This window comes from Balearica regulorum, chromosome 7 (genome assembly GCF_011004875.1).
Source record: "Balearica regulorum gibbericeps isolate bBalReg1 chromosome 7, bBalReg1.pri, whole genome shotgun sequence".
Classification (NCBI taxonomy): Eukaryota; Metazoa; Chordata; class Aves; order Gruiformes; family Gruidae; genus Balearica; species Balearica regulorum.
In genome coordinates, this window is record NC_046190.1 from 11,938,445 (window position 1) to 11,957,111 (window position 18,667).

Genomic DNA, 18,667 nt, shown 5'->3' on the forward strand with positions numbered 1-18,667 from the left:
TTCTTGCAGGCCCCTTTAGGTACTGGAAGGCTGCTATAACTGGAGCCTTCTCTTCTCCAGGTTGAACAACCCCAACTCTCTCAGCCTGTCTCCATAGGAGAGGTTCTCCAGCCCCCTGATCATCTTTGTGGCCTCCTTTGGACTCACTCCAACAGCTCCATGTCCTTCTTATGTTGTGGACCCCAGAGCTGGATGCAGTACTCCAGGTGAGGTCTCACAAGAGTGGAGGGGCAGAATTGCCTCCGTCAACCTGCTGATCATGCTAGTTTTGATGCAGACCAGGATACAGTTTGCTTTCTGGGCTGCAAGCGCACATTGCCGGCTCACGTTGAGCTTCTCATCAACCAACACCCCCATGGGTGTTAAGCCATCCATGGGCTTAACACTGGTTCTGCTGGCTCAGGCCACTGGTGGTACTGGGTAGCTCATGGTGTTTAGACCTAGGTCTCTGCAGACAGGCAGAACACCAGCCCATGTGGTGCAGTCACTCCTCCACTTGTAAGATGGCTGTTTACTGCAGAGAACTTGTCACGAGCACAATCAGGAGATGTCTGTAAAATGCTTTCTGACCTCAATACATCTTTTCTTACAAGACCATTCCTCTTCTGGAATGAGGTTCCTATGCAGAATACCCATCAGTTTGTCATTATTAATTCTACCAGGAAGGGAAGAAAATTAGTCTAAATTTAAGTGCTCAATAAGTCAAAGCCAGTTAGAAGTCACCTCTGGGTACAGAAGCCTTCACAACACAGCTCTGCAATACCAGGCGCTTAATAGCAACTAAGAAGCTCTTGCAGACATCAATATTTTCCCTTCTATTTTCTGCTTCCTTTAGCAAATTTTTGGGACATGGGAATACAGACTTTTTTTTTCTTTACATTTATTAAATCAAGATCTTGATCAGGAAGACAGAATAGGGCCACAGTTTGGTCACCAAATAACATAGTAAGGTGTTTTTAATGGTTGCTTAATTTATTTCATTTTAAATTACAGAGAGACATCAATATCACATTGATAGTCTGTCCGCAGTGGTGCTTGTTATTTCTGCCCTGAGCTGGGACCAAAGTGGAGAAAGTAAATCAAATGCAATCCTCCTGGTTTGCTCCCCTCTCGCTGCAGGGTAGCTAGAGGAGGCAGGACAGATCTGCTCTCACGCTGTAACTGCTCTCCTTGGTCTGGCTCCTGACAGGCAGGATGGCACCTCCAGACCTGCAGGAATTAATGAGGAAAGTTTGATGGAGATGCTGAGCTTTCCGCTGCCCTGTCCTTCCCCTGGTACGCTGGGCTCTGTGAGCAGCCTAGTTATTTCATGGTATGGACACTCCCCAAGTCACGCTCCCGGATAGGAGATGTATTTTCTTTCCTCCCTGTATTTGATTGCTGCTGCTCCCACGGTCCATTAGCTAACCCAAACAGATTTCATAATGATTCACTGGCAAAAAATAATCAAACAAACAATTTCACTGGCACAGGCATTAAGATTACCCTGTGTTTAAACCACTGCCTTAAATTCAGCCAAACCGAAAGCTCTGCACAGCAGGAGGGAAAGAGGCCAGACACCCACAGCTCTGCCCCTGGGAAGCCAGCGTGGAGCACATGGACCAGGCCGAGGGTGGGGGGCAGAGTCTCCTGTTCCCTTGGGTACAGCGAGCACAAGCAAGGAAGCACGGGGGAGGAAAAGGCATCCCCGCGGTGCAGCACTGCTTGGTGAGCTGGAGAGGATGTGACGAACATTTGAAATGTTTTGGACTCGTCCATCCCCATTCCCTGGGCCGCACAGAGCTCCGGCAGGTGCAGCTCTCCACAACCCTCTATTCAGAGCCGCAGCCAAATGCAAAATCTAACCCCGAATTATTATTATGAGTCAGAGGAGGCTGAAATGACCGTTTCACAACCCTGATTGGATTCAGCTGCAGAGTTTGCCATGGGCAAATGATCTCCGTGATCATCGTGCCAATGTTGCAGCGCTGTTAAAACGTCCTGATGTGTGCGTTAGTAGGAGCATCGCTGGATTCTGGCTGGTTTCCAAGAAATGAATCTTCTCAGCAAATATTGTGCAGGGTGAGCATAATGTGGTCTGTAACACAAATGCAAAACATGGCTGTAGTTTACCCTGAGGGGGACACTAATGTGATGATCTAAATGGGCCTTTCCAGCCCAGACTGCCAGGATTGTATAGATCCCTTGCGGGCAGGGCTGGAAGGTGGGGTGACAATCATCAGGAAACAGCAATTAGCTTCACCCAAGGAGATTAACAAGGAAAGAAAACTCTTCTCGTTGTAACAGTTGTGGAGGGCCCTCCCCTCTCTCCCGTCCCTCCTCAGGGCCAGCCTGCAGCCCCAGCTCCATCCCATCTTTCCCAATGCTGGGATGCTGGTTGCAGGACAGACTTTTTATTCTCTTCTGTTGGATTACAAGTTTTGCTGTGCCCTAGATTTCACTCCAGAAATGTATGAGACAGAGCTCCAGAATGTGGAGAGAGCTGCAGAGGGCAGCGGCTACTGGCCAGGGCTGGCTGCAGGATTGGGGGCTGCAGGGGAGCTGAAATTGCTCAGCCTGGTGAATGGTCAGAGAGAAGAGGGAGACAGACCTTTTCCAGATGCGCACAGTGAAAGGGCAAGGGGCAAGCTGCAATGAGGAAATTCTTCTTGGATATCAGGAATAAACCTTTCTGCTCCAGGGTGGTCAGCACTAATATGGGCTGCCCAGGGAGGCTGTGCTTCTCCTTTCTTGGAGATACCCAAAGCCCAGCGGGACAGTCCCTAAGCAACCTGCTCTAGCTTTCAAGGTGGTCCCACTTTTAGCAGGGGGTTGGACTAGAGACCTCCAAAAGCCTCTTCTCCTCTGAATTATTCTACGTTTCTCTCATCCTGTTTTTGCTTCAGATTTCCTCTGGAAATACATGAATAGTCAGGGAGACCCAGGCGGTTTAGTAACAGCCTGGCTCATGTCTGCTCACTAGATGTAGCAGCAAATGTTTGGCAGTTTGCAGGTAAAGCTCTGTGGGCTACAGCATTGGTGTGGACTGAGGGAGAGGAAGGAGGAAGGACAGAGTAGCTGCTGCCAGCACTTTTTCTCCTCTGGAAAAGTGCATACGGACTGAGGCCCAGGGATCGGTTTCATGAGCTGGCCATGTACCCACAAAGGCTGTTTTACCAGCGGGATGCCAGGCGTAGTGCCCAGCCTGTGCATCTTTAAAGGCCTGAGCACCATGCAGCCAGCTGAGCATCTCCTCTCCTACCAAGTCCCCAGGATGTGTGGGAGGCCCTGAACTAACATGAATCTCACTCTCCACCACATTTTCCTCCTCTTTTCATCCTCTCCAGAGTCATGGCTACACCGCATGCAGTCACAAACGCTGTGGGAGAGGAGAGGCTGCAGCACTGTCACAGCATGGGGACCAGAGTTTTCCCAGGGTACCAACTGCTACAAGCAAACCCCTCCAGCCTGGAAGCAGGTACAAAGCAGCTTTTTTGCTTTTGTTGTAGCCTCTCTTGATGGTGATCTTCTCATTTCTTCATTTCTGTAACAGCCTCCTGGTTTTGACAATAGGGTTAACTTATAGCCCCCCTGTAAAAACCTGCCGGGGCAGAGAGTGGCAGAAGGTGTTTTCATTAGGGAGCAGGCATGGCAAATGGCCACATTTTACAACAGTTGCACTTGCTGTTGTTACAAATACAACCCTCTTCCCTTCCAAGCAGAAAATTGCTGGTAATTTATCTTGTAAAGTAGATGGCACCTTTTCTGCAGGGGCTTTAAGCAATGGGATGCTGACGTTTTCCTGGAGCTGTGCTCAGCACCAGAAATAAAGCTCTGGGGTACCTAAAGCCCGGCAGTTTGGTGCTGGGGGAGCTGGTGTGACCCCCCAGCACCTCCGGCCCTGCCCTGGCTCCTTCTCCCCCCGCCACCAGCGAGCCCCAGCCGGGCCGAGCTGCGTGGGGCGAGGGAGAGGAGCCAGGCGCGTCCGCCGGGCAGCCTCCAGTCCCCCCCGAGACGTCGCATTTAGAAATCTAAGATCGAAGCGGACGAAGAGGCGAGCGCAGAGCCAGGTTTTGGGGACAGGGCCCTCAGGCGGTGCCAGGCGATTCGCTCCGCTCCGGTTTTTCCCCTGGGGGAGGCACCGGCAGCCGCCAAACGCCGACGCTTCCCGTCGATTGCAACACGCTGGGCCCGCCCTGGGTTTCACACCGGCTTTCTGGCCCGCTTTCCCCGGAAGACGGAGGCCCTGCCCGCCGACCCCTGACCGGGCTCCCCCAGCGGGGACCGCGCCGAGCACCGGGCGGGGGGACGGCGTACCCCGGGGAACGGAAGGACGGACGGACGGACGGACGTCCCCCGCCCCCCCCGCAGGGCTCGGACGAACGGCCAGGCCGGGCAGCGCGGCTGTCGCGGGGTGCCGTGCCCGGTGCCGGCCCGGCAGGAGCACGGCGGGCGGTCCCGATCCTCATCCCGCTCAGCGTACCCCCCGCCTCGCGCCGCCGGCTCCCCCGTGACGTCCGCCGCGACGTCAGCGGCGGGTGGCCGCGGCGGCCCACGTGGGCGCTGACGTCGCGGCGGCGGCGGCCGGCAGGCGGGACGGCGGCAGGTGAGGAGCGGCGGGGGCGGAGGCGGAGGCAGGCCCGGGTGGGTGCTCCAGGGTTAATGGTAGAAAACCTTACATGTCCGTGGGGCCGCGGGGGCCTCGGCGCGGGATGGGTCCGGATTCTGCTGCCAGCCCTGCCGGCCGGGCCCGGTGGGGGTGCCCAGGCCCGGTGAGGGTGCCCAGGCCCTGCCGGCCGGGCCCGGTGGGGGTGCCCAGGCCCGATGGGGGTGCCCAGGCCCTGCCGGCCGGGCCCGGTCCGGGTGCCCAGGCCCGGTGAGGGTGCCCAGGCCCGGTGGGGGTGCCCAGGCCTGCCAGCCCGGTGTGGGGCTGCGGGAGGCTTTTGGCTTAGGAGGGGCAGGCCAGGCCAGGCCAGGCCGCGGGCTGTGGTGAGTTTGGGGTGCAGGCAGGTACCGGGGGGCAAGCGGTAGGATTTGTGCCTCAGTGCATGGCTGTGGGTACTCGGGCTGCCCCGCATGTGGCCAGCCCAGGCTAGAGAGGCCTGCTTTTGAGGTGGTGTTGCTTGTTCCTGACAATGCAAACTTATGTGCTTATTTTGAACAAGTTTATTCATAAAAGAGAAGGTGAAGAGGAAATTATCAGAAGGGGAGTGCATCTGAAGCAAACAGGATGTAAACATTCAGAGTGGTTTAACACAGCAGCTGCAGGCAGACCCAGATGCAGCCTGACCTCCTGGCCTCCCCTCCTTCCCTGCCATGGCACTGACGCAGCAGGCCTGGTGTCCCCAGCCCTGGCCATCGCTGGCGCCTGGGGTTGCAGCAGCCCGTCGCACTATGTGCATGTGGGAGGCAGGAGGAGGTGTCTGGTTCCTCCGGCAATGTTTTTGTGTTTGCTCTTTGCCCTGTGTGTCTGATGGAGATGCTGTCCAGGCAGGTGGCTCTTGCGGAGCTGACTCCTGTGGTCTGAATGGGGTGTAGATAATCTATGTCTAGACAGCCACAGATCTTGGGATCCAACCCTGACTGCCATCATGCTGCAGTGATACTTTGCGCTTTACTTTTGCTCTGCCTTAGTTTCTCCATGTGTAAAATGGGGAGTGGCCTCTTACAGAATGATTGCAAAAACAAATTGGTGTAAAACAGCACACGCTTGCAAGATTTAATCGTAAGTCTTGACGAGCAAATGCCTGGCCCTTGATATTCCCTGCATCACCATGGTTCACCCTCAGTGCATCTTGCCAGTGGAACGTAGTATTAATGCGTTTTCAGCTCTTTGCCAGGGGATGAGAATGTTTTATGGGGGGCAAAGTTTGTTAGCCATTTCAGTTTTGCCCTTTGGTTTCTCAGGCACAGTGGAGCTTATGAAGGCCAAGCAAAGAGCTGAATGGTATTTTGTGTGAGCAGAGTCAAGAGGCATCCAGACGTGGGGAACTGCAGAAGCAGGTAACATGGCAGTCTGATATCTTTGAAAGAGTTAGGGCAGGGAATGGGACTGTTTCTTGCACTGCTAAATTTACTACCTTCATTTCAGCTATCTTCGGTTTTAATCACTGCAGTGATTAAATAATGATAGAGAAACTGCTTTAACTTTGCACAGGCTTATAATTATGGCCAAGAAAGGAAAGGTCACCTGTTAAAAATTATAGGGGGACCAGAGTAAATGACTAGAAAAGATCTGGGAGAAAACAGTTTCTCTTTCTCTGGAAATTGAAGACAGTTTTATTGGAAAGTTTGTGGAGGATTTTTTAAAAATTATTTCTTATACTGTAGGGGTTATCTAAAATAGATGTCCTCCTTAATATGAGTTTTGTTGCTAATCTAGCTTAGTTGTGTTTTTAGTATTACAGGCAAATCTTTCAACAGCGAGAGTACTTTTTAATTTTTTTTTTTTTGTCCTTCAGAGAATCTTGCTTGCTAAGAAAACTGTGGCTTGTCAGCAAGGAGCTTTATTGAAAGGCAAAGCTTTGTCATTCTTTGCCTGTTTAAATGAGACTTTCAGGCTCCTAGAGACAAGTACAGATCAAGAAAGGAAGCTGTCTCCTTACAAGTTTGTAGAAAAAGATTCTTTTCTGTTGGCTAGTCGCTATGTTGTTGTTCTCTCTCCTTTGTGTTTTTCCTCTGTCTGAACATAAATCAGCAACAATGTTATAGTATGTTACAGCAGCTCGTTACAGAGGACAGACAGAAACAATCACAGTATAATAAAGTTCAGTGTAGCTTGAAAACACTGTATAAAACTATGAAATTTGTCCTGGAAATAAATCTGAGGTGTAATCTAATCCCAGCAAAGGCACTGGAGTCAAGATATCTATTTGAGGATTTGGTATATGATGCCTTTTGAGCTTGATTTGCTTCTTGTGGTCTGGGTTGTAAAACACAGTGTACCTGTGGGCAGACAGACAGTCACACGCGTCTGCTGTGCTCTAAACTTCCTGTGATGAGATGTGTGAATGGTGGTCTTGGATTGAGATTCTTACACCTGAATGCATCAGATCTTGGTTCAGTTCCTGACTCAGTCATGGCACTGCTGTATGACCTTGCTCAAATCATGTCTTCTTTTGGCTCTGTGAAATGGAGGCAGCTTTTCTGCCTTCCTGTTCAGATGGCAAACATCACAGGGCAGGTACTATGACTTACTGTGTTTTGGCATAAGACTGTAATGTTGCTTGGGGCTCCTGGTAGTTACTGAGGAGTAAATAGAGTAAGTGCCTGGATAAGCCAAATATGTTTGAGACTTGCATTCTATTTGCTTCTCCCATCAATGATCCGTTTGTGGGCATGGCTGTGAAATGAGCTGTGAAATGAACTGGTCAGAATAAAATACTGCATAGCATGGTATTCAAGCAGCACAGAGCCTACCCATCTTGCCCTGGAAAGTGACAGCATTAGAGTCGTAAGATCCCAGCATGTTCTTAAAAATGTGAAAGGAATGGGTAGAGAACCACGACGGGGATTATCCCACTTCGGGTACGCTTTGGAGATGTGAATAAAGAAAAGATGGAGAGAACCTCTGAAGAGGTTCAGCTTACTCGATTTTCATAGGCTTTCAGACCAGGCTTCCCCCACAGCTTGAACAGCCTCTGCAGTCAGCTGGTGCCTTCCACTGCAGCCTTTGCTCAAGCCAGCACAGGAGCATGGCCTGATGCGTCACTGTGTGTGGTGCTCACAGAGGGCCCTGGCTATTGATGGTTTCTGGGTAGTAACCTGAGAGGCTGGCGTTCACTGCAATGCCAAAGATACATCCATTGCAAAACCACAGCAAGGGAGGGTGATAGGAGGGAGGGTGACTGGCCTGTGCCCTTGTTTTCCCCTCTGATCTTCCATCCAGCCTGTGCCCCACCTCTGTCTGCCTGACACCAGCCGACATCTGCAGAGCCAAAGGTCTTTAGAGAAGGTTCCTTTAAGCCTCCCTACTGTCCCTTGGCAGTCACTTGTGAGGGCTCAATTGCTGTTCCTCCTGTTACAGTTGTGTTCTTGTTAGGTGGACTAACGTGCAGCCCAGAGATAAATATGCCCAGTGAATGCATCCCTGTGTATGTCCTTGGGAGCAGATTTCTTTTGTGTGAGTTAATCTGGTCACCGATCCACTATGAAATCCTTGACTGTAGTGAAACTTTTAAAAATTGTATTCTTAACTGGTCCATTGCTGAGTTCCTGATGTGCATGGCTTGCTCTCCCAGCAGCCTGTGCTCCTGTGACATATCAGCCACAGTATCTCTGCCCCCACAGTGAAAAGACTGAAAGTTTCTCTCTGCATGTGATCAGAGGGGGACCTTCAGCATCACATACCAAGACCTTTGCTGGCTGTCACAGGGCGTGTCTGAGGTGCTCTGGTTCCTGGTGCTGTCCACATGCAAGAAGGGTTGGCAAGTGTGTTGAGCTCGTGTGTATCACCACGGGGCATCCAGTCCTTCACCAGGTGGGAAAGGTCCTTTACAGGATAGACCAGCTTAGGCTCTCTGGCCTCAACCTGATTCCTAATTCTCAAGGAACATGAGTGAAGTGACAAGACAGGAGAAATTCTGGACTGAGAGTGAGGATGTTGGCACAGTTGTCCTCAAGGGGAGTTTCCAGTGGTGACAGCCTCCAGCTCGTGTGCATGAGCGGCCCGGAATGGCTGGAAAAGCTCTGAAGTTTTGTGCTTTGTTTTAGTTGCAGGTGGGAAGATGAGTCCAAAAATTACCACAGAGCTGCTGAAGCAACTCCGTCAGGTGATGAAGAGTCCCAAGTATGTCCAGGAGCCTGTCCAAGCCTACATAGTGCCCTCCGGAGATGCCCACCAGGTATGCATGGATGGATTATGGGAACAATTGCATTTTCCTTCCCTGCAAAAAATACAAGCCAGGGATAACTAAAATCATCCTTTGTTCACTCTAATGGTTCAAGCGTAAAAGCCTGGGTAACCTGAGAAACGTCATGCTGGAAAAAGTTTCTGGAGTCTATTCAGGAGCCTGAGGTTTTTATGCTCTTGTAACAAATCAGCATGGATGTTCCACCAGCAATTTCTCATCAGATTGTCTCCAGGGAGCTCATGCTGCAAAAAAGGGAGCTTACCAGAGCACTTGCTGTCTCCATCCTGGCTGTTGGGAAGAATGGCTTTACTGGGGGAGGAAGAGGCATTATCTGGGCTTTAGTTTCTCCATTCGCACCGCCTGATGAACACATATTCTTAAATGAGGTGGTGAAGGATTAGATGCAGAGCTTTCACTTTGCTAGATCTAGTTCTTGCTGAAATTTGCTGCCTTATGGTAAAGCCCTTCAGATCCTATGCAGACAGGCCTTTGGAGAGGCAGGGAAGGAACAGGCCGCAACAACACTTCCTTTTCAATGCTGCTCTGCATCAGCTTGTTCTGTGCGCTAAAGACCGGAGGGAAGTCTGGGCCCAGGATGGTAACCCGTGGCACTAACCGTGTTGTGTGCTGCTTCCACTGTTAAGATATTTGTAGTCTGTGACATCAATTTTAAATTGCTGAACTGCCTTTTATCTTCCCTACCTGCTCATATGCTAGTTTTACTCCTCCGTCTTCTGTGTTAGGAGACCCAAGAACTGCCAAGGGTTTTTCCCTCCTCAGCCATTTTCAGGAAACAAAAGACCTGAAGCTTTCCTGGCTCACACCCAAAGCTCCCTTTTACCCCAGGGTGCACAACAGCAAAATGCAACTGAATCGGAACCTTTGCCCTTCACTTGGCACTGGGGTGAGCTGGGTCCAGACTTGCCTGTGCCCTGGGACCGTATGTGCAGCATCATGTTTCCTCCTAGGGAGATCCAAACTTGGGCAGGTAGAGGGAAGGCGTTTTCTGCAGCTGCTATTGTCTGCTCCATTCCTGCCTCAAGCTGCCTCTGTCCATATATAACCCTGGTTTCATTTCACTAGACGTTAAATGCTGTCATGTGAGTTGAAGAATGTGACCCTCAGGACTTCTGGGTTTTTCTGTTGCTCTCTTTTCCTTGACAGAGTGCAGTTAAGCAGAGAACCCCATGTTGCTATTTCCTGCCGGGCGAGTTGGTCAGGTTTCTCTGCAGAACAAATCTATCTGAATGGAAACGATTACTAAAAGCTGCTGATTCTGGCGCCTCCTGACTAGCTAGTGCAGGATTTTGTCTATGAGGTTTGGGAATTGGTGCAATTTTAGGCATTGGTGGAAACCTGTTGATCCCGGAACAGGCTTACTGATTCGAGGTAAATTGTGATTAGCTGAGATTTGCAGCTTCCCCACTTTCCAAGCAAGAGTTTGTTTCCTGTACGCAAATAAGAACTATACAGCCCTGCAGTCAGATTTTGCTCTTAGGCAGTTCCCTCCATGACTCAGAAGACTGTGGTTTAATGATACCCAAGCTTTTCATGGCTTGAGCTATTTCCTCCCCACAACCCAAGCTACTTATTGCTGTCCTTGCCTCTCTCAGCTGTTCCTGAGGCTGTCTTGGGATCCACATCAGAGAACTTGTCAACAATGAAGGCTTTCCCTCCTGTGGTGTTGACACAGGGTTTAGATTTGGGGGAAACTTTATTCCCTTCTAGGTTGCAAAGGAACCCCTGGATTGGACTGATGCTGATAACCCCAATGCTGCTACTTGCTGACTAATTTCTCTTTGTAACACTGGCAATGGTTGAGCTCTTAGCTCTGTGATGCTTTTAATATTGGTTTTCCTGCCAAGGCTAGAAGGCTTAGGTTATAATACTGCCAGGAGGCTTGTCACCAGTTGTATCCTTTGCTTTCCATGTTTACTTGTGTAAGGAGCTGAAAGACTTGTAGAGCTTCTCAAACACAGCTGGCTCTGACTCTGGCTTACCCAAGGCTGCTAATACCTTGGATTTGTGGCTCTTGCAGCCAGCCCTGAATGTTGGCTGCTTTCATTTTTGGAACTTTTAATGCTGGTGATAAAGAAGTCAGATTAAATGATCTGTTTCCTTGGGGACCTGGGTAGTCCAAAGGCTGGTGAGAAAGGAGGGCAGTCCTAGCCAAAAGTGGGCTGAAGTCCATACGAAGAGCCCCACTTCCTTTCATGAGTGCTGGGTAGATTATGTGTCTGGAGGTGTCAAAGGATGATGAAGGGGTGAAATACCATTCTTTTGGGAATGAAGCACCTAAATCCTTTGTGGTTCAGTTAAAAATGCCTGTCTGAGCTCTTGGGGTGTTGCAGTGGTAAATATAGGATCCATTTTTATGTCAAGTCACCCAGTTTATATTGAATCCGAAGTTTTCCCATATGGGAATATCCAGAGATTAGAGGAGCTTTTTTCTCAATGGGAGGGAGTGATATTTGGATTAGAGCTTGGGTTTGGAGCCAGTCACAGCTTAACTGGGGCTGGCTTTCACCCCCAGGCCTTAACTCAGTGAAAACAAATTTGGTCAGATCTGGCTGGTCTTCCATATCAAGGAAGCACCTGCCCAGCTCAGGGCCCCATGTTTGGGTTGGCAGAGATGCTGTCTTCTGCTCAGGGCTGGCTCTGACATACGCTTGTTCTAAGCCGAGCAATCAGCAGAGTTATAAAGCAAGAGACGGCTTGTGCAGAGGTTGCACTGACCTGTTCCAGACCTTACCAATGCAGTTAGGTTTTTGGCAGTGAATACCAACGTCCCTCCAAGTACACAGCAGTGTTTGTTCTTTAAAGGCATCAGTGTTGTAGCTCTAAGGGCAGCAAGCTGCACTTTTCATTGCTGCTCTTGGTTGACATTAGGATAGAATAAGCTTTAACATGTTAATGGCCCAACCACGCAGGCTCTGGTGATAAGCACCACTGATTTTTTTGGTTTCTTCCTGGCTTAGCTGAGGGTTTCTGTGATGCAGCTCCCAGTTTTGTCTGCTTGTCAAGGACTGACAGGTGTGGTGGAAAGCAGATGTGAAAGGCCTGAGGAGGGCCAGCTTGAAGGCCATTGGAGCTGCAAGACAAGCCCCAGGGAAATACCTTGTTCTGACCGTGCTGTGGCCTGTACTTTGTGTGGCATACGCAGGTGTTCCCCTCGTAATTTTAGCTCGTGCAAAACATAGGCTCATCTTTGCACAGTGGGGGTTGCTGCATGGAATAGAACAGGTGGGTGTGCAGGAATTCAGTCTGACAGATGAATGAACCATCTTCCCCTCCAGATCCCTCATAGTCCCTTTTAAAGCCCATCTGCCTCATTGTAAACTCCTAAAACATGCCCTGGATTTGTCTGTGAATGGGACAGCATGAGATATTTCCCACTCAGTTAAGGTCTTTGTTAGTTTAGGTCAGCTTTTACCAGATCTAAGACTGATAGACTTCTTTTTTCCTTGTAGATGATTTTTTTGAAAAAATATTTCAATCCATTTCACTGTTCTGTGCTGTTAATGCAGCTAGCTCAGTGTTAACCCTTCCTGTGAATGTGAGATTGTTTGTCTGCACAAACAAACCAGCCTGTAGTCTCTGCTGCATTGGTCAAGAGAAAGGGAAGAGAAATCACTGGTCTGATTTGAGATGGACTTAGTGATATCATCCGGAATAGGAAATTTGTAGCATGCCCTTTAGGTGTCAGACACTGTGAGATGGCGCCCCAGCTTTGAGCTGAGAAGTGTAGGAGAGGGGCAGTTCTAGCAGTCAACAGGCTGAATAGTCGTTAGGAAATGTTGAAATGGGGAATCCTCCTCAGGTCCGGCATCGTTCTGTCTTCATGTTATGTCCAGCTGTTCTGAGACAGGCAGTAGGGAAACTGGCGCTTGATTCTGTTCACAGAACAACTTTGTCCTCTCTTATCTGCTGATGCCTCCCTTGTTATTTTGAGGCAGGTTAGTGGTGATGGTGGTGCTGTGGTGGGCTGAGGCAGATCCACCCTGTCAGCTAGAGGTGTGTAGAGAGCAGTCATCCCTTCCCGAGGTGGGTGTCCTGACCCCTCTCCTCCCCACAACTGCTGAGCATATGTCACAGCCCTGTGGGGTCTGTGGGGCTGGACAGGAAGAGGCCCAGGGAACTGGGCTGACTCAGAGGTGAGGGCAGCCGTGGTCTCAATACCCACCCTGTTTCTGCCAACTTTCATTAGTGGTTGGATAAAATAGAGGAATTTTTGAGCTCTTCCCTAGCAATCAGGAGCAAAAGCTACTCAACCACAGCCTCTTGGGGCAATGGATTTTGCTGTCCCAAGGCTCAGTTTCAAAATGTTAGTGGTGAATGGTTGGTAGCTGCTGCCTAGAGCATCTCCCAGGAGGGGAGAGACATAGCTGTTCTGGAGGAGTTTGGACCATGGTGTGACTGAGAGCAGAAATAAAGTGTTGGTCCCAGGTGCTGCGATTTGTGCTTCTTACTCCTGTGCTTTGAACCCTGTGCCTTCTTTACAACAGTGAAGAGTAACAGGTTTCAAGGGAGTATTTTCTAACAGGTGATTTAAAAATAGCCCTGGCCAGAGGAAGGGAAATGCAGTCTCTCTCACAGTAGGAACTAAAACCACCTCAGAATTGGGCTGTGATTTCTCAGCTCAGTCCCCAAAGTGTTTCTTTTGCCACAGCACAGCTGGGGACAGAGGAACTTTATGGGCAGAGGAACAGACTTTGGTTTCAGACCATTTGTAAGGTACAAATCCAGGGGTTTTGCAGCTCAGTGGTGCTGTCAGCCTGGATTAAGCTGATTTGCTGAGTTGTGCTAGTTAATTAACAGGCGGACTCAGCAGTTCTGACCTCCGAACTTGCCAGAATGGGATCCCATAAAAATAGTGTGTGGGCCATTTCAAGGTACAGTTGTTATTTTAATTTTGGCAGCTCCTGTGGATGTCAGGTATCTGTGAATTCTCAGGCTCTTCTGTAGTGCTGCCAACAGATGCGTCCACAAACACAGGCTGTGATGGGTTTGGGATGAGGATGGACTAGTAGTCTTTGATTCCCTCTCACCCACCAAAGCATAGTGCGGTGGTTTCTGGTGTAGTCAGATTTTGAGTAGGCAACAAAGAAGTGAGAGGATCAGCATCTAATTATGAAAGGTCGTAAGAGTTAAAGCTTTTACAGTTTTACCACCTTGATGATTTTCTTTCAATGTCGTTGTTGTGGAAAAGAAAGTCTTAGAGGAATTCTTATAAATGCCAGTGAGGGGACTTCACTGGGGATAGTGAATTTTAGATTTTATGCGCTGATTACTTTGGTCTCCAAGATCAAGGGGTGCCTCTGGTTTCTCTTCCTTTCACATTGCAGCTTCAAAGGCAGCATTTGTTTGTTACCCAAAGGGGAGGCTGAGTGTGAAATAAACATCTGCAAAATCTGAAGTACTTCAGTGTTTACAGACATTTGTGGGAGAAAAGTGCTGCAGCTTTAAAGAAAAAACAGTTGGACATAAATACAATATAATCACAGATGATTAAATGTTCCAGTGTAGTAGAGCTCAGGATTTTTTAACTCATTTCTTTCTCTGTGGTGTCGTTAGGAGAAAAAGCTTATCAAAGTATTTGTCATCAGCTGATTTCCACCCCCCCGCCGCGCTATAAATAATTGCTGCCTCTTTTGTTTTCTAGAGCGAGTACATTGCACCCTGTGATTGCAGACGGGCGTTCATCTCTGGATTTGATGGCTCTGCAGGTACCTTTCCAGAGCTTGGGTTCTTGATAATGTACATAATTCCCCTGTAAAGAAATAGTCTCATTCATGGCATGGAGGCAGGATGGAAAAGGAAACCTATCCAGCTTGTTTGGACTGTTTTCTTCCCATTTCAGCATCTGCAGAATTATGTCTTGGCTACCCACTGGAATTATGTAATATCAGCGCAATAACAAATTTTCAGAAAATATTTGACCCCTGAATGAACCACTCGTAAAGTAAAATCCTGTTAACTCTTTAATGTGGTGCTTGTAATCTATGGTCATTTATTTTGATGTGCAGCCAGTACGAACAGATTTTTATGTTGGCTGTTTGGGTTGGGTGAATAATAGATGGACTTTAGCTAGGCCTTCTGTTTAAACAGAGCCAGGGTCAGAAACACTGCATTTGGAAACTGAATGCTGTGGAAAAGTTTGCTTATCTTGCCGAGACAGGATGTTTTCTTGGCTGTAGGATAGGTCTGTGTTTCAAGAGACCTAGTTTTTACCCTAGCTGTACCCTAAGCTCTGCAACTTACTCTGCTGTGTTATTGCTGGAAAGTCACTTTAGTCTGTTGAGGTCTTTCCCCCGCTAATTGTAAATCGGTTTAACAAATACTGCTACCTATGTGTCTGCTACCGTCAGTTCCTATGAACTACTCTGGGACCTCATGTGGAAGGTGATAAATCCAGGGCTGCAGGCTGCTGTTAATGGATAACATGAATACTGTATTAATTTCACGCCTTCTGCATGGCCTCTTCATGACCTTCCTCTCTATTTTGGGCCCTTGTTATGTACTTGGAAGGTCTGTGTTCCCAGCCTAGCACTTGGCGAATCAGTGAGGTTTCACGCAGGGACTCACCTTGTGTTTCTTGCTTCATCTTTTCAGGCTGAAGCAGCTTAACATGGGATTTGCGTTGGGGGAGTTTGGTAGAAGACAATGAATTCATATTTGGAAATTCTGCTCTGTTAATCTGGGCTTCAGTTTCTGGTGACAGAGTATGGTCAAGATGCAGAGACTCAAAAGACTTGGATTCAGTTTCTGTTTGTGCCTAGGTTGGGTTTTTTTGAATTGCCACAGGCAAGGGCAGTGAGAGTACCTTGCTGAGATGTCACTGCCCCTCAGCTGTCTGCTTGCATCCCACCATCTGGAGTCAGTGGAATGGGACAGACACTGAAACCAACAGAAGTTTATGTTCATATTTCCTGTTCAGCCATCTCTGCTAGAGCTTGTAACATTTGGGAAGGGGATGCAGCTGACAGCTGGGAGTGATACCCATGTCATCTAGCCTAGTAACAGCTGTTTCTTTTGGATGGCCAGAGCTCAGGCTTCCTCCCTGTAAGAAGATGGGATGGAGTCTGGGGAGGTACAATATATGTTACTGTGAGAACAGCCAGATGCAGACCACAGTCTCTGTTACAGAAGGTTTGGAAAGCCCCATTTACCCAGTTCCACTGACTAGCTGAGATACGCTTAATTTGAATTCATCTGAGGCAATCCATTAAGCTGCATCCTTGTGCATACTGTCTCCGATAGGATTTGGAAGGTCTTAGTGCAGGGGAAACAGTGAATGTCTCCATTGAAACTGGGCTAACTTTTGAACAGTGAGCAGAGTTGCCTTTTGGGGAATTGGGGTACATTTCAAACACTCCCCCTGCTGTCTATGTCTCTGCATGGTGGCTGGCCACCTCTAAATCACAGCATCTTTCTGTTCTGCCTAGGTACTGCCATAGTAACTGAACAGCATGCAGCCATGTGGACAGATGGACGCTACTTCCTGCAAGCTGCACATCAAATGGATAACAACTGGACACTCATGAAAATGGGTATGCAGGAGGCTGGGATACTGCTCTTCTGATAAACAGAGAACAATCACAGGCTATTTGGTCACTTTGCACGTTACAGCTTGGGTTGCAGGGATGCCCCATCACACAGGGGCTTAGGGACATCTTGGATACTCTGCTGCTTCTGCTTTAGCATCCTGTGCCCATGGGTCTAGACATTCCTTAGTAGATATATCTGATGCATTAGCTTGGACTTTTTGGGTATTGTGGGAATGCTTCAGTATGAGTTCTTTGAATCTCATTTTTTTTTGGTTTTTTTTTTTGTTTTTTTTTAATCCATGGAGGTCTGAAAGATACACCGACTCAGGAGGATTGGCTAGTGAGTGTCCTCCCAGAAGGCTCGAAGGTGGGAGTGGACCCTTTCATTATTCCGGCTGGTTGGTTTTACTTTCTTTTATAACTCTGCGTTGGGCAACTAGATTTTGCTTCCGTGCTTCTCTGGCTAAGCTGTTGGGTGATGGTATGCAGCTAACCATGTTTCAGCCCGGATGGGGTGGTGGGTTAAACTGTTACGCAAAACAGGTTGGATTTTGGTTTCAGGTATGTATCACAAGAGCTCCACAGCAGTGCATTGACTCCAAAAAGAACTACTCTCGGGGCTCGCAGTGACCCTGAAAAGTAGGGTTCTGATCCATCTCCTTTCGTCTGTGCTGTGGCTTGTCATGGGCACTTCAGTACAAAGTCACTGAATGCTTTGGCCAGCGTGTGAGCCAGAACACCCAGGCAAAACTCATGCTGCTACTCCTGCTTGGAGGTCTTGGCATCTCTGCAGCTCTCCCTGTAGGAAGCACATCCCTGGAAAGGTGTCTTTTATATCAGATGAACAAGTATCCATCTACTCATGCTTCAGACATGGGGCCCAATCCAAAGGTCGCTGGAGGCAAGGGGAGACATTTCCTTCATTTAAATGGGCCGAGGATCAGTCTTGTGGCTGTGTGGAAGCCCATCTCATCTATCATCTAGCTTAGATCTAGCATGGTTCTGCACTGGGGTAGGGGACATCCTTATGGCAGCCTCTGGAGTGGTTTCTTCCAGTGACTTCTGTCTCCCAGCTGGAGCAGTTCTTCTTCAGCTCAAGCATGAGGCTCCAGGGCTGTGAGGTTCTATATCTGCTGCTGGCTGTAGCAGCTGCATTTGTGGAACTGTAACTGGAATAGCTTTTGCTTTGTGTTTTAAGGGAATAGGAAGAAGGAGAAGCTGGAAGGAAAGGAGAAGACTCAGATTCTTGAGTTTGCCCCCTGTCAACGAGGCCGTTGTTCAACCAGTGTGTGTTCTTTAAAGTGGTCACTCTTAACTCTTCCCTTTGGCAGACCAGTGGAAGAGGATGTCCAAAGCCTTGAGAAGTGCTGGCCACGACCTTGTGCCTGTCAAAGAAAACCTGATTGATACAATCTGGACAGACTGCCCTCACCGCCCCTGCAAGCCTCTCATCACGCTCGACCTGAGTTACACAGGTGAGAAGCTTAACTCCTAATAGACAGGAACTGTTTCTACTGCCCTATCCCCCTTTGCTTTCCTCTTACAAAGTCATGAGAAAAACAGTATTGCAGCTCAATATGATCCACTATGAATAGGTCAAGAAGGTGATCAGTCCTCAGCTAATGATCCCTTTGCCCTCAAAACTTCAAAGAACCATTTGCTAGAGGCTAGGTAACTTCAAAACAAATCTGTGGATGTTTGGAGGGCAGTTTGTTTGAGATAGTTCATATCAGTTATTAGAAAGGATTGAGGCACACAAGCCAAACACAGTGTATTTTGGGTACCTCCAAAATCCAATGCATTGGACTGTGTTTACATCGTCAACCCCAGTAAAGTTAGTGATTGTAGCTTTTTATATTGTGTTTTGCAGGGGTCAGCTGGAGAGACAAAATTGTAGCCCTCCGTGCAAAAATGGCTGAGAGGAAAGTCCTGTGGTTTGTGGTAACGGCCTTGGATGAAGTAGCATGTAAGTCTTTGTATCCCCCTTCGCCGTTCTTATTACAAAATAAATGTCCTTCCTGCCTTGGAAAGGAAGAGCCCTGCCAGAGTGGGAGGCACTCATGACAGCTGATGTGTTTATTAGAGGTCAGTGAACTTGTATCAAGTACAGTGGCAATAACTGGTCACTAAAAGGGAGGTGGTATTTCTACCCAGTGCTTTATACACCAGTACAGCTCCTGAGTACATTTTTGGTCCAGGAAGTGCAGCAAATCACCATAGCCCAGGCAGAGAGAAAGGAAGGTGATATATAAAGCCTGAGGCAGTTTGAAGGGGAAAAAAAAGACCTGT

General features: G+C 48.6%; 1 protein-coding gene across 3 annotated transcripts in view; it reads left to right on the forward strand.

Moving 5' to 3' along the window:
* The first annotated feature begins 4,129 nt into the window (after window positions 1-4,129).
* The window catches only part of XPNPEP1 (X-prolyl aminopeptidase 1), a 33,150-nt gene continuing 18,612 nt past the window's right edge, over window positions 4,130-18,667 (forward strand). The window contains exons 1-8 of one of the 3 annotated variants that reach the window (XM_075757973.1): window positions 4,130-4,585; window positions 5,887-5,982; window positions 8,692-8,822; window positions 14,494-14,557; window positions 16,277-16,381; window positions 16,684-16,776; window positions 17,710-17,853; window positions 18,249-18,344. In XM_075757973.1, the coding sequence (XP_075614088.1) occupies window positions 8,706-8,822; window positions 14,494-14,557; window positions 16,277-16,381; window positions 16,684-16,776; window positions 17,710-17,853; window positions 18,249-18,344 (619 nt within the window). In that variant the 5' untranslated portion in view covers window positions 4,130-4,585; window positions 5,887-5,982; window positions 8,692-8,705. Of the gene's footprint in view, window positions 4,624-5,886; window positions 5,983-8,691; window positions 8,823-14,493; window positions 14,558-16,276; window positions 16,382-16,683; window positions 16,777-17,709; window positions 17,854-18,248; window positions 18,345-18,667 lie in introns of all 3 variants that reach the window. The other 2 variants (XM_075757974.1, XM_075757975.1) reach the window with 2 other exon arrangements.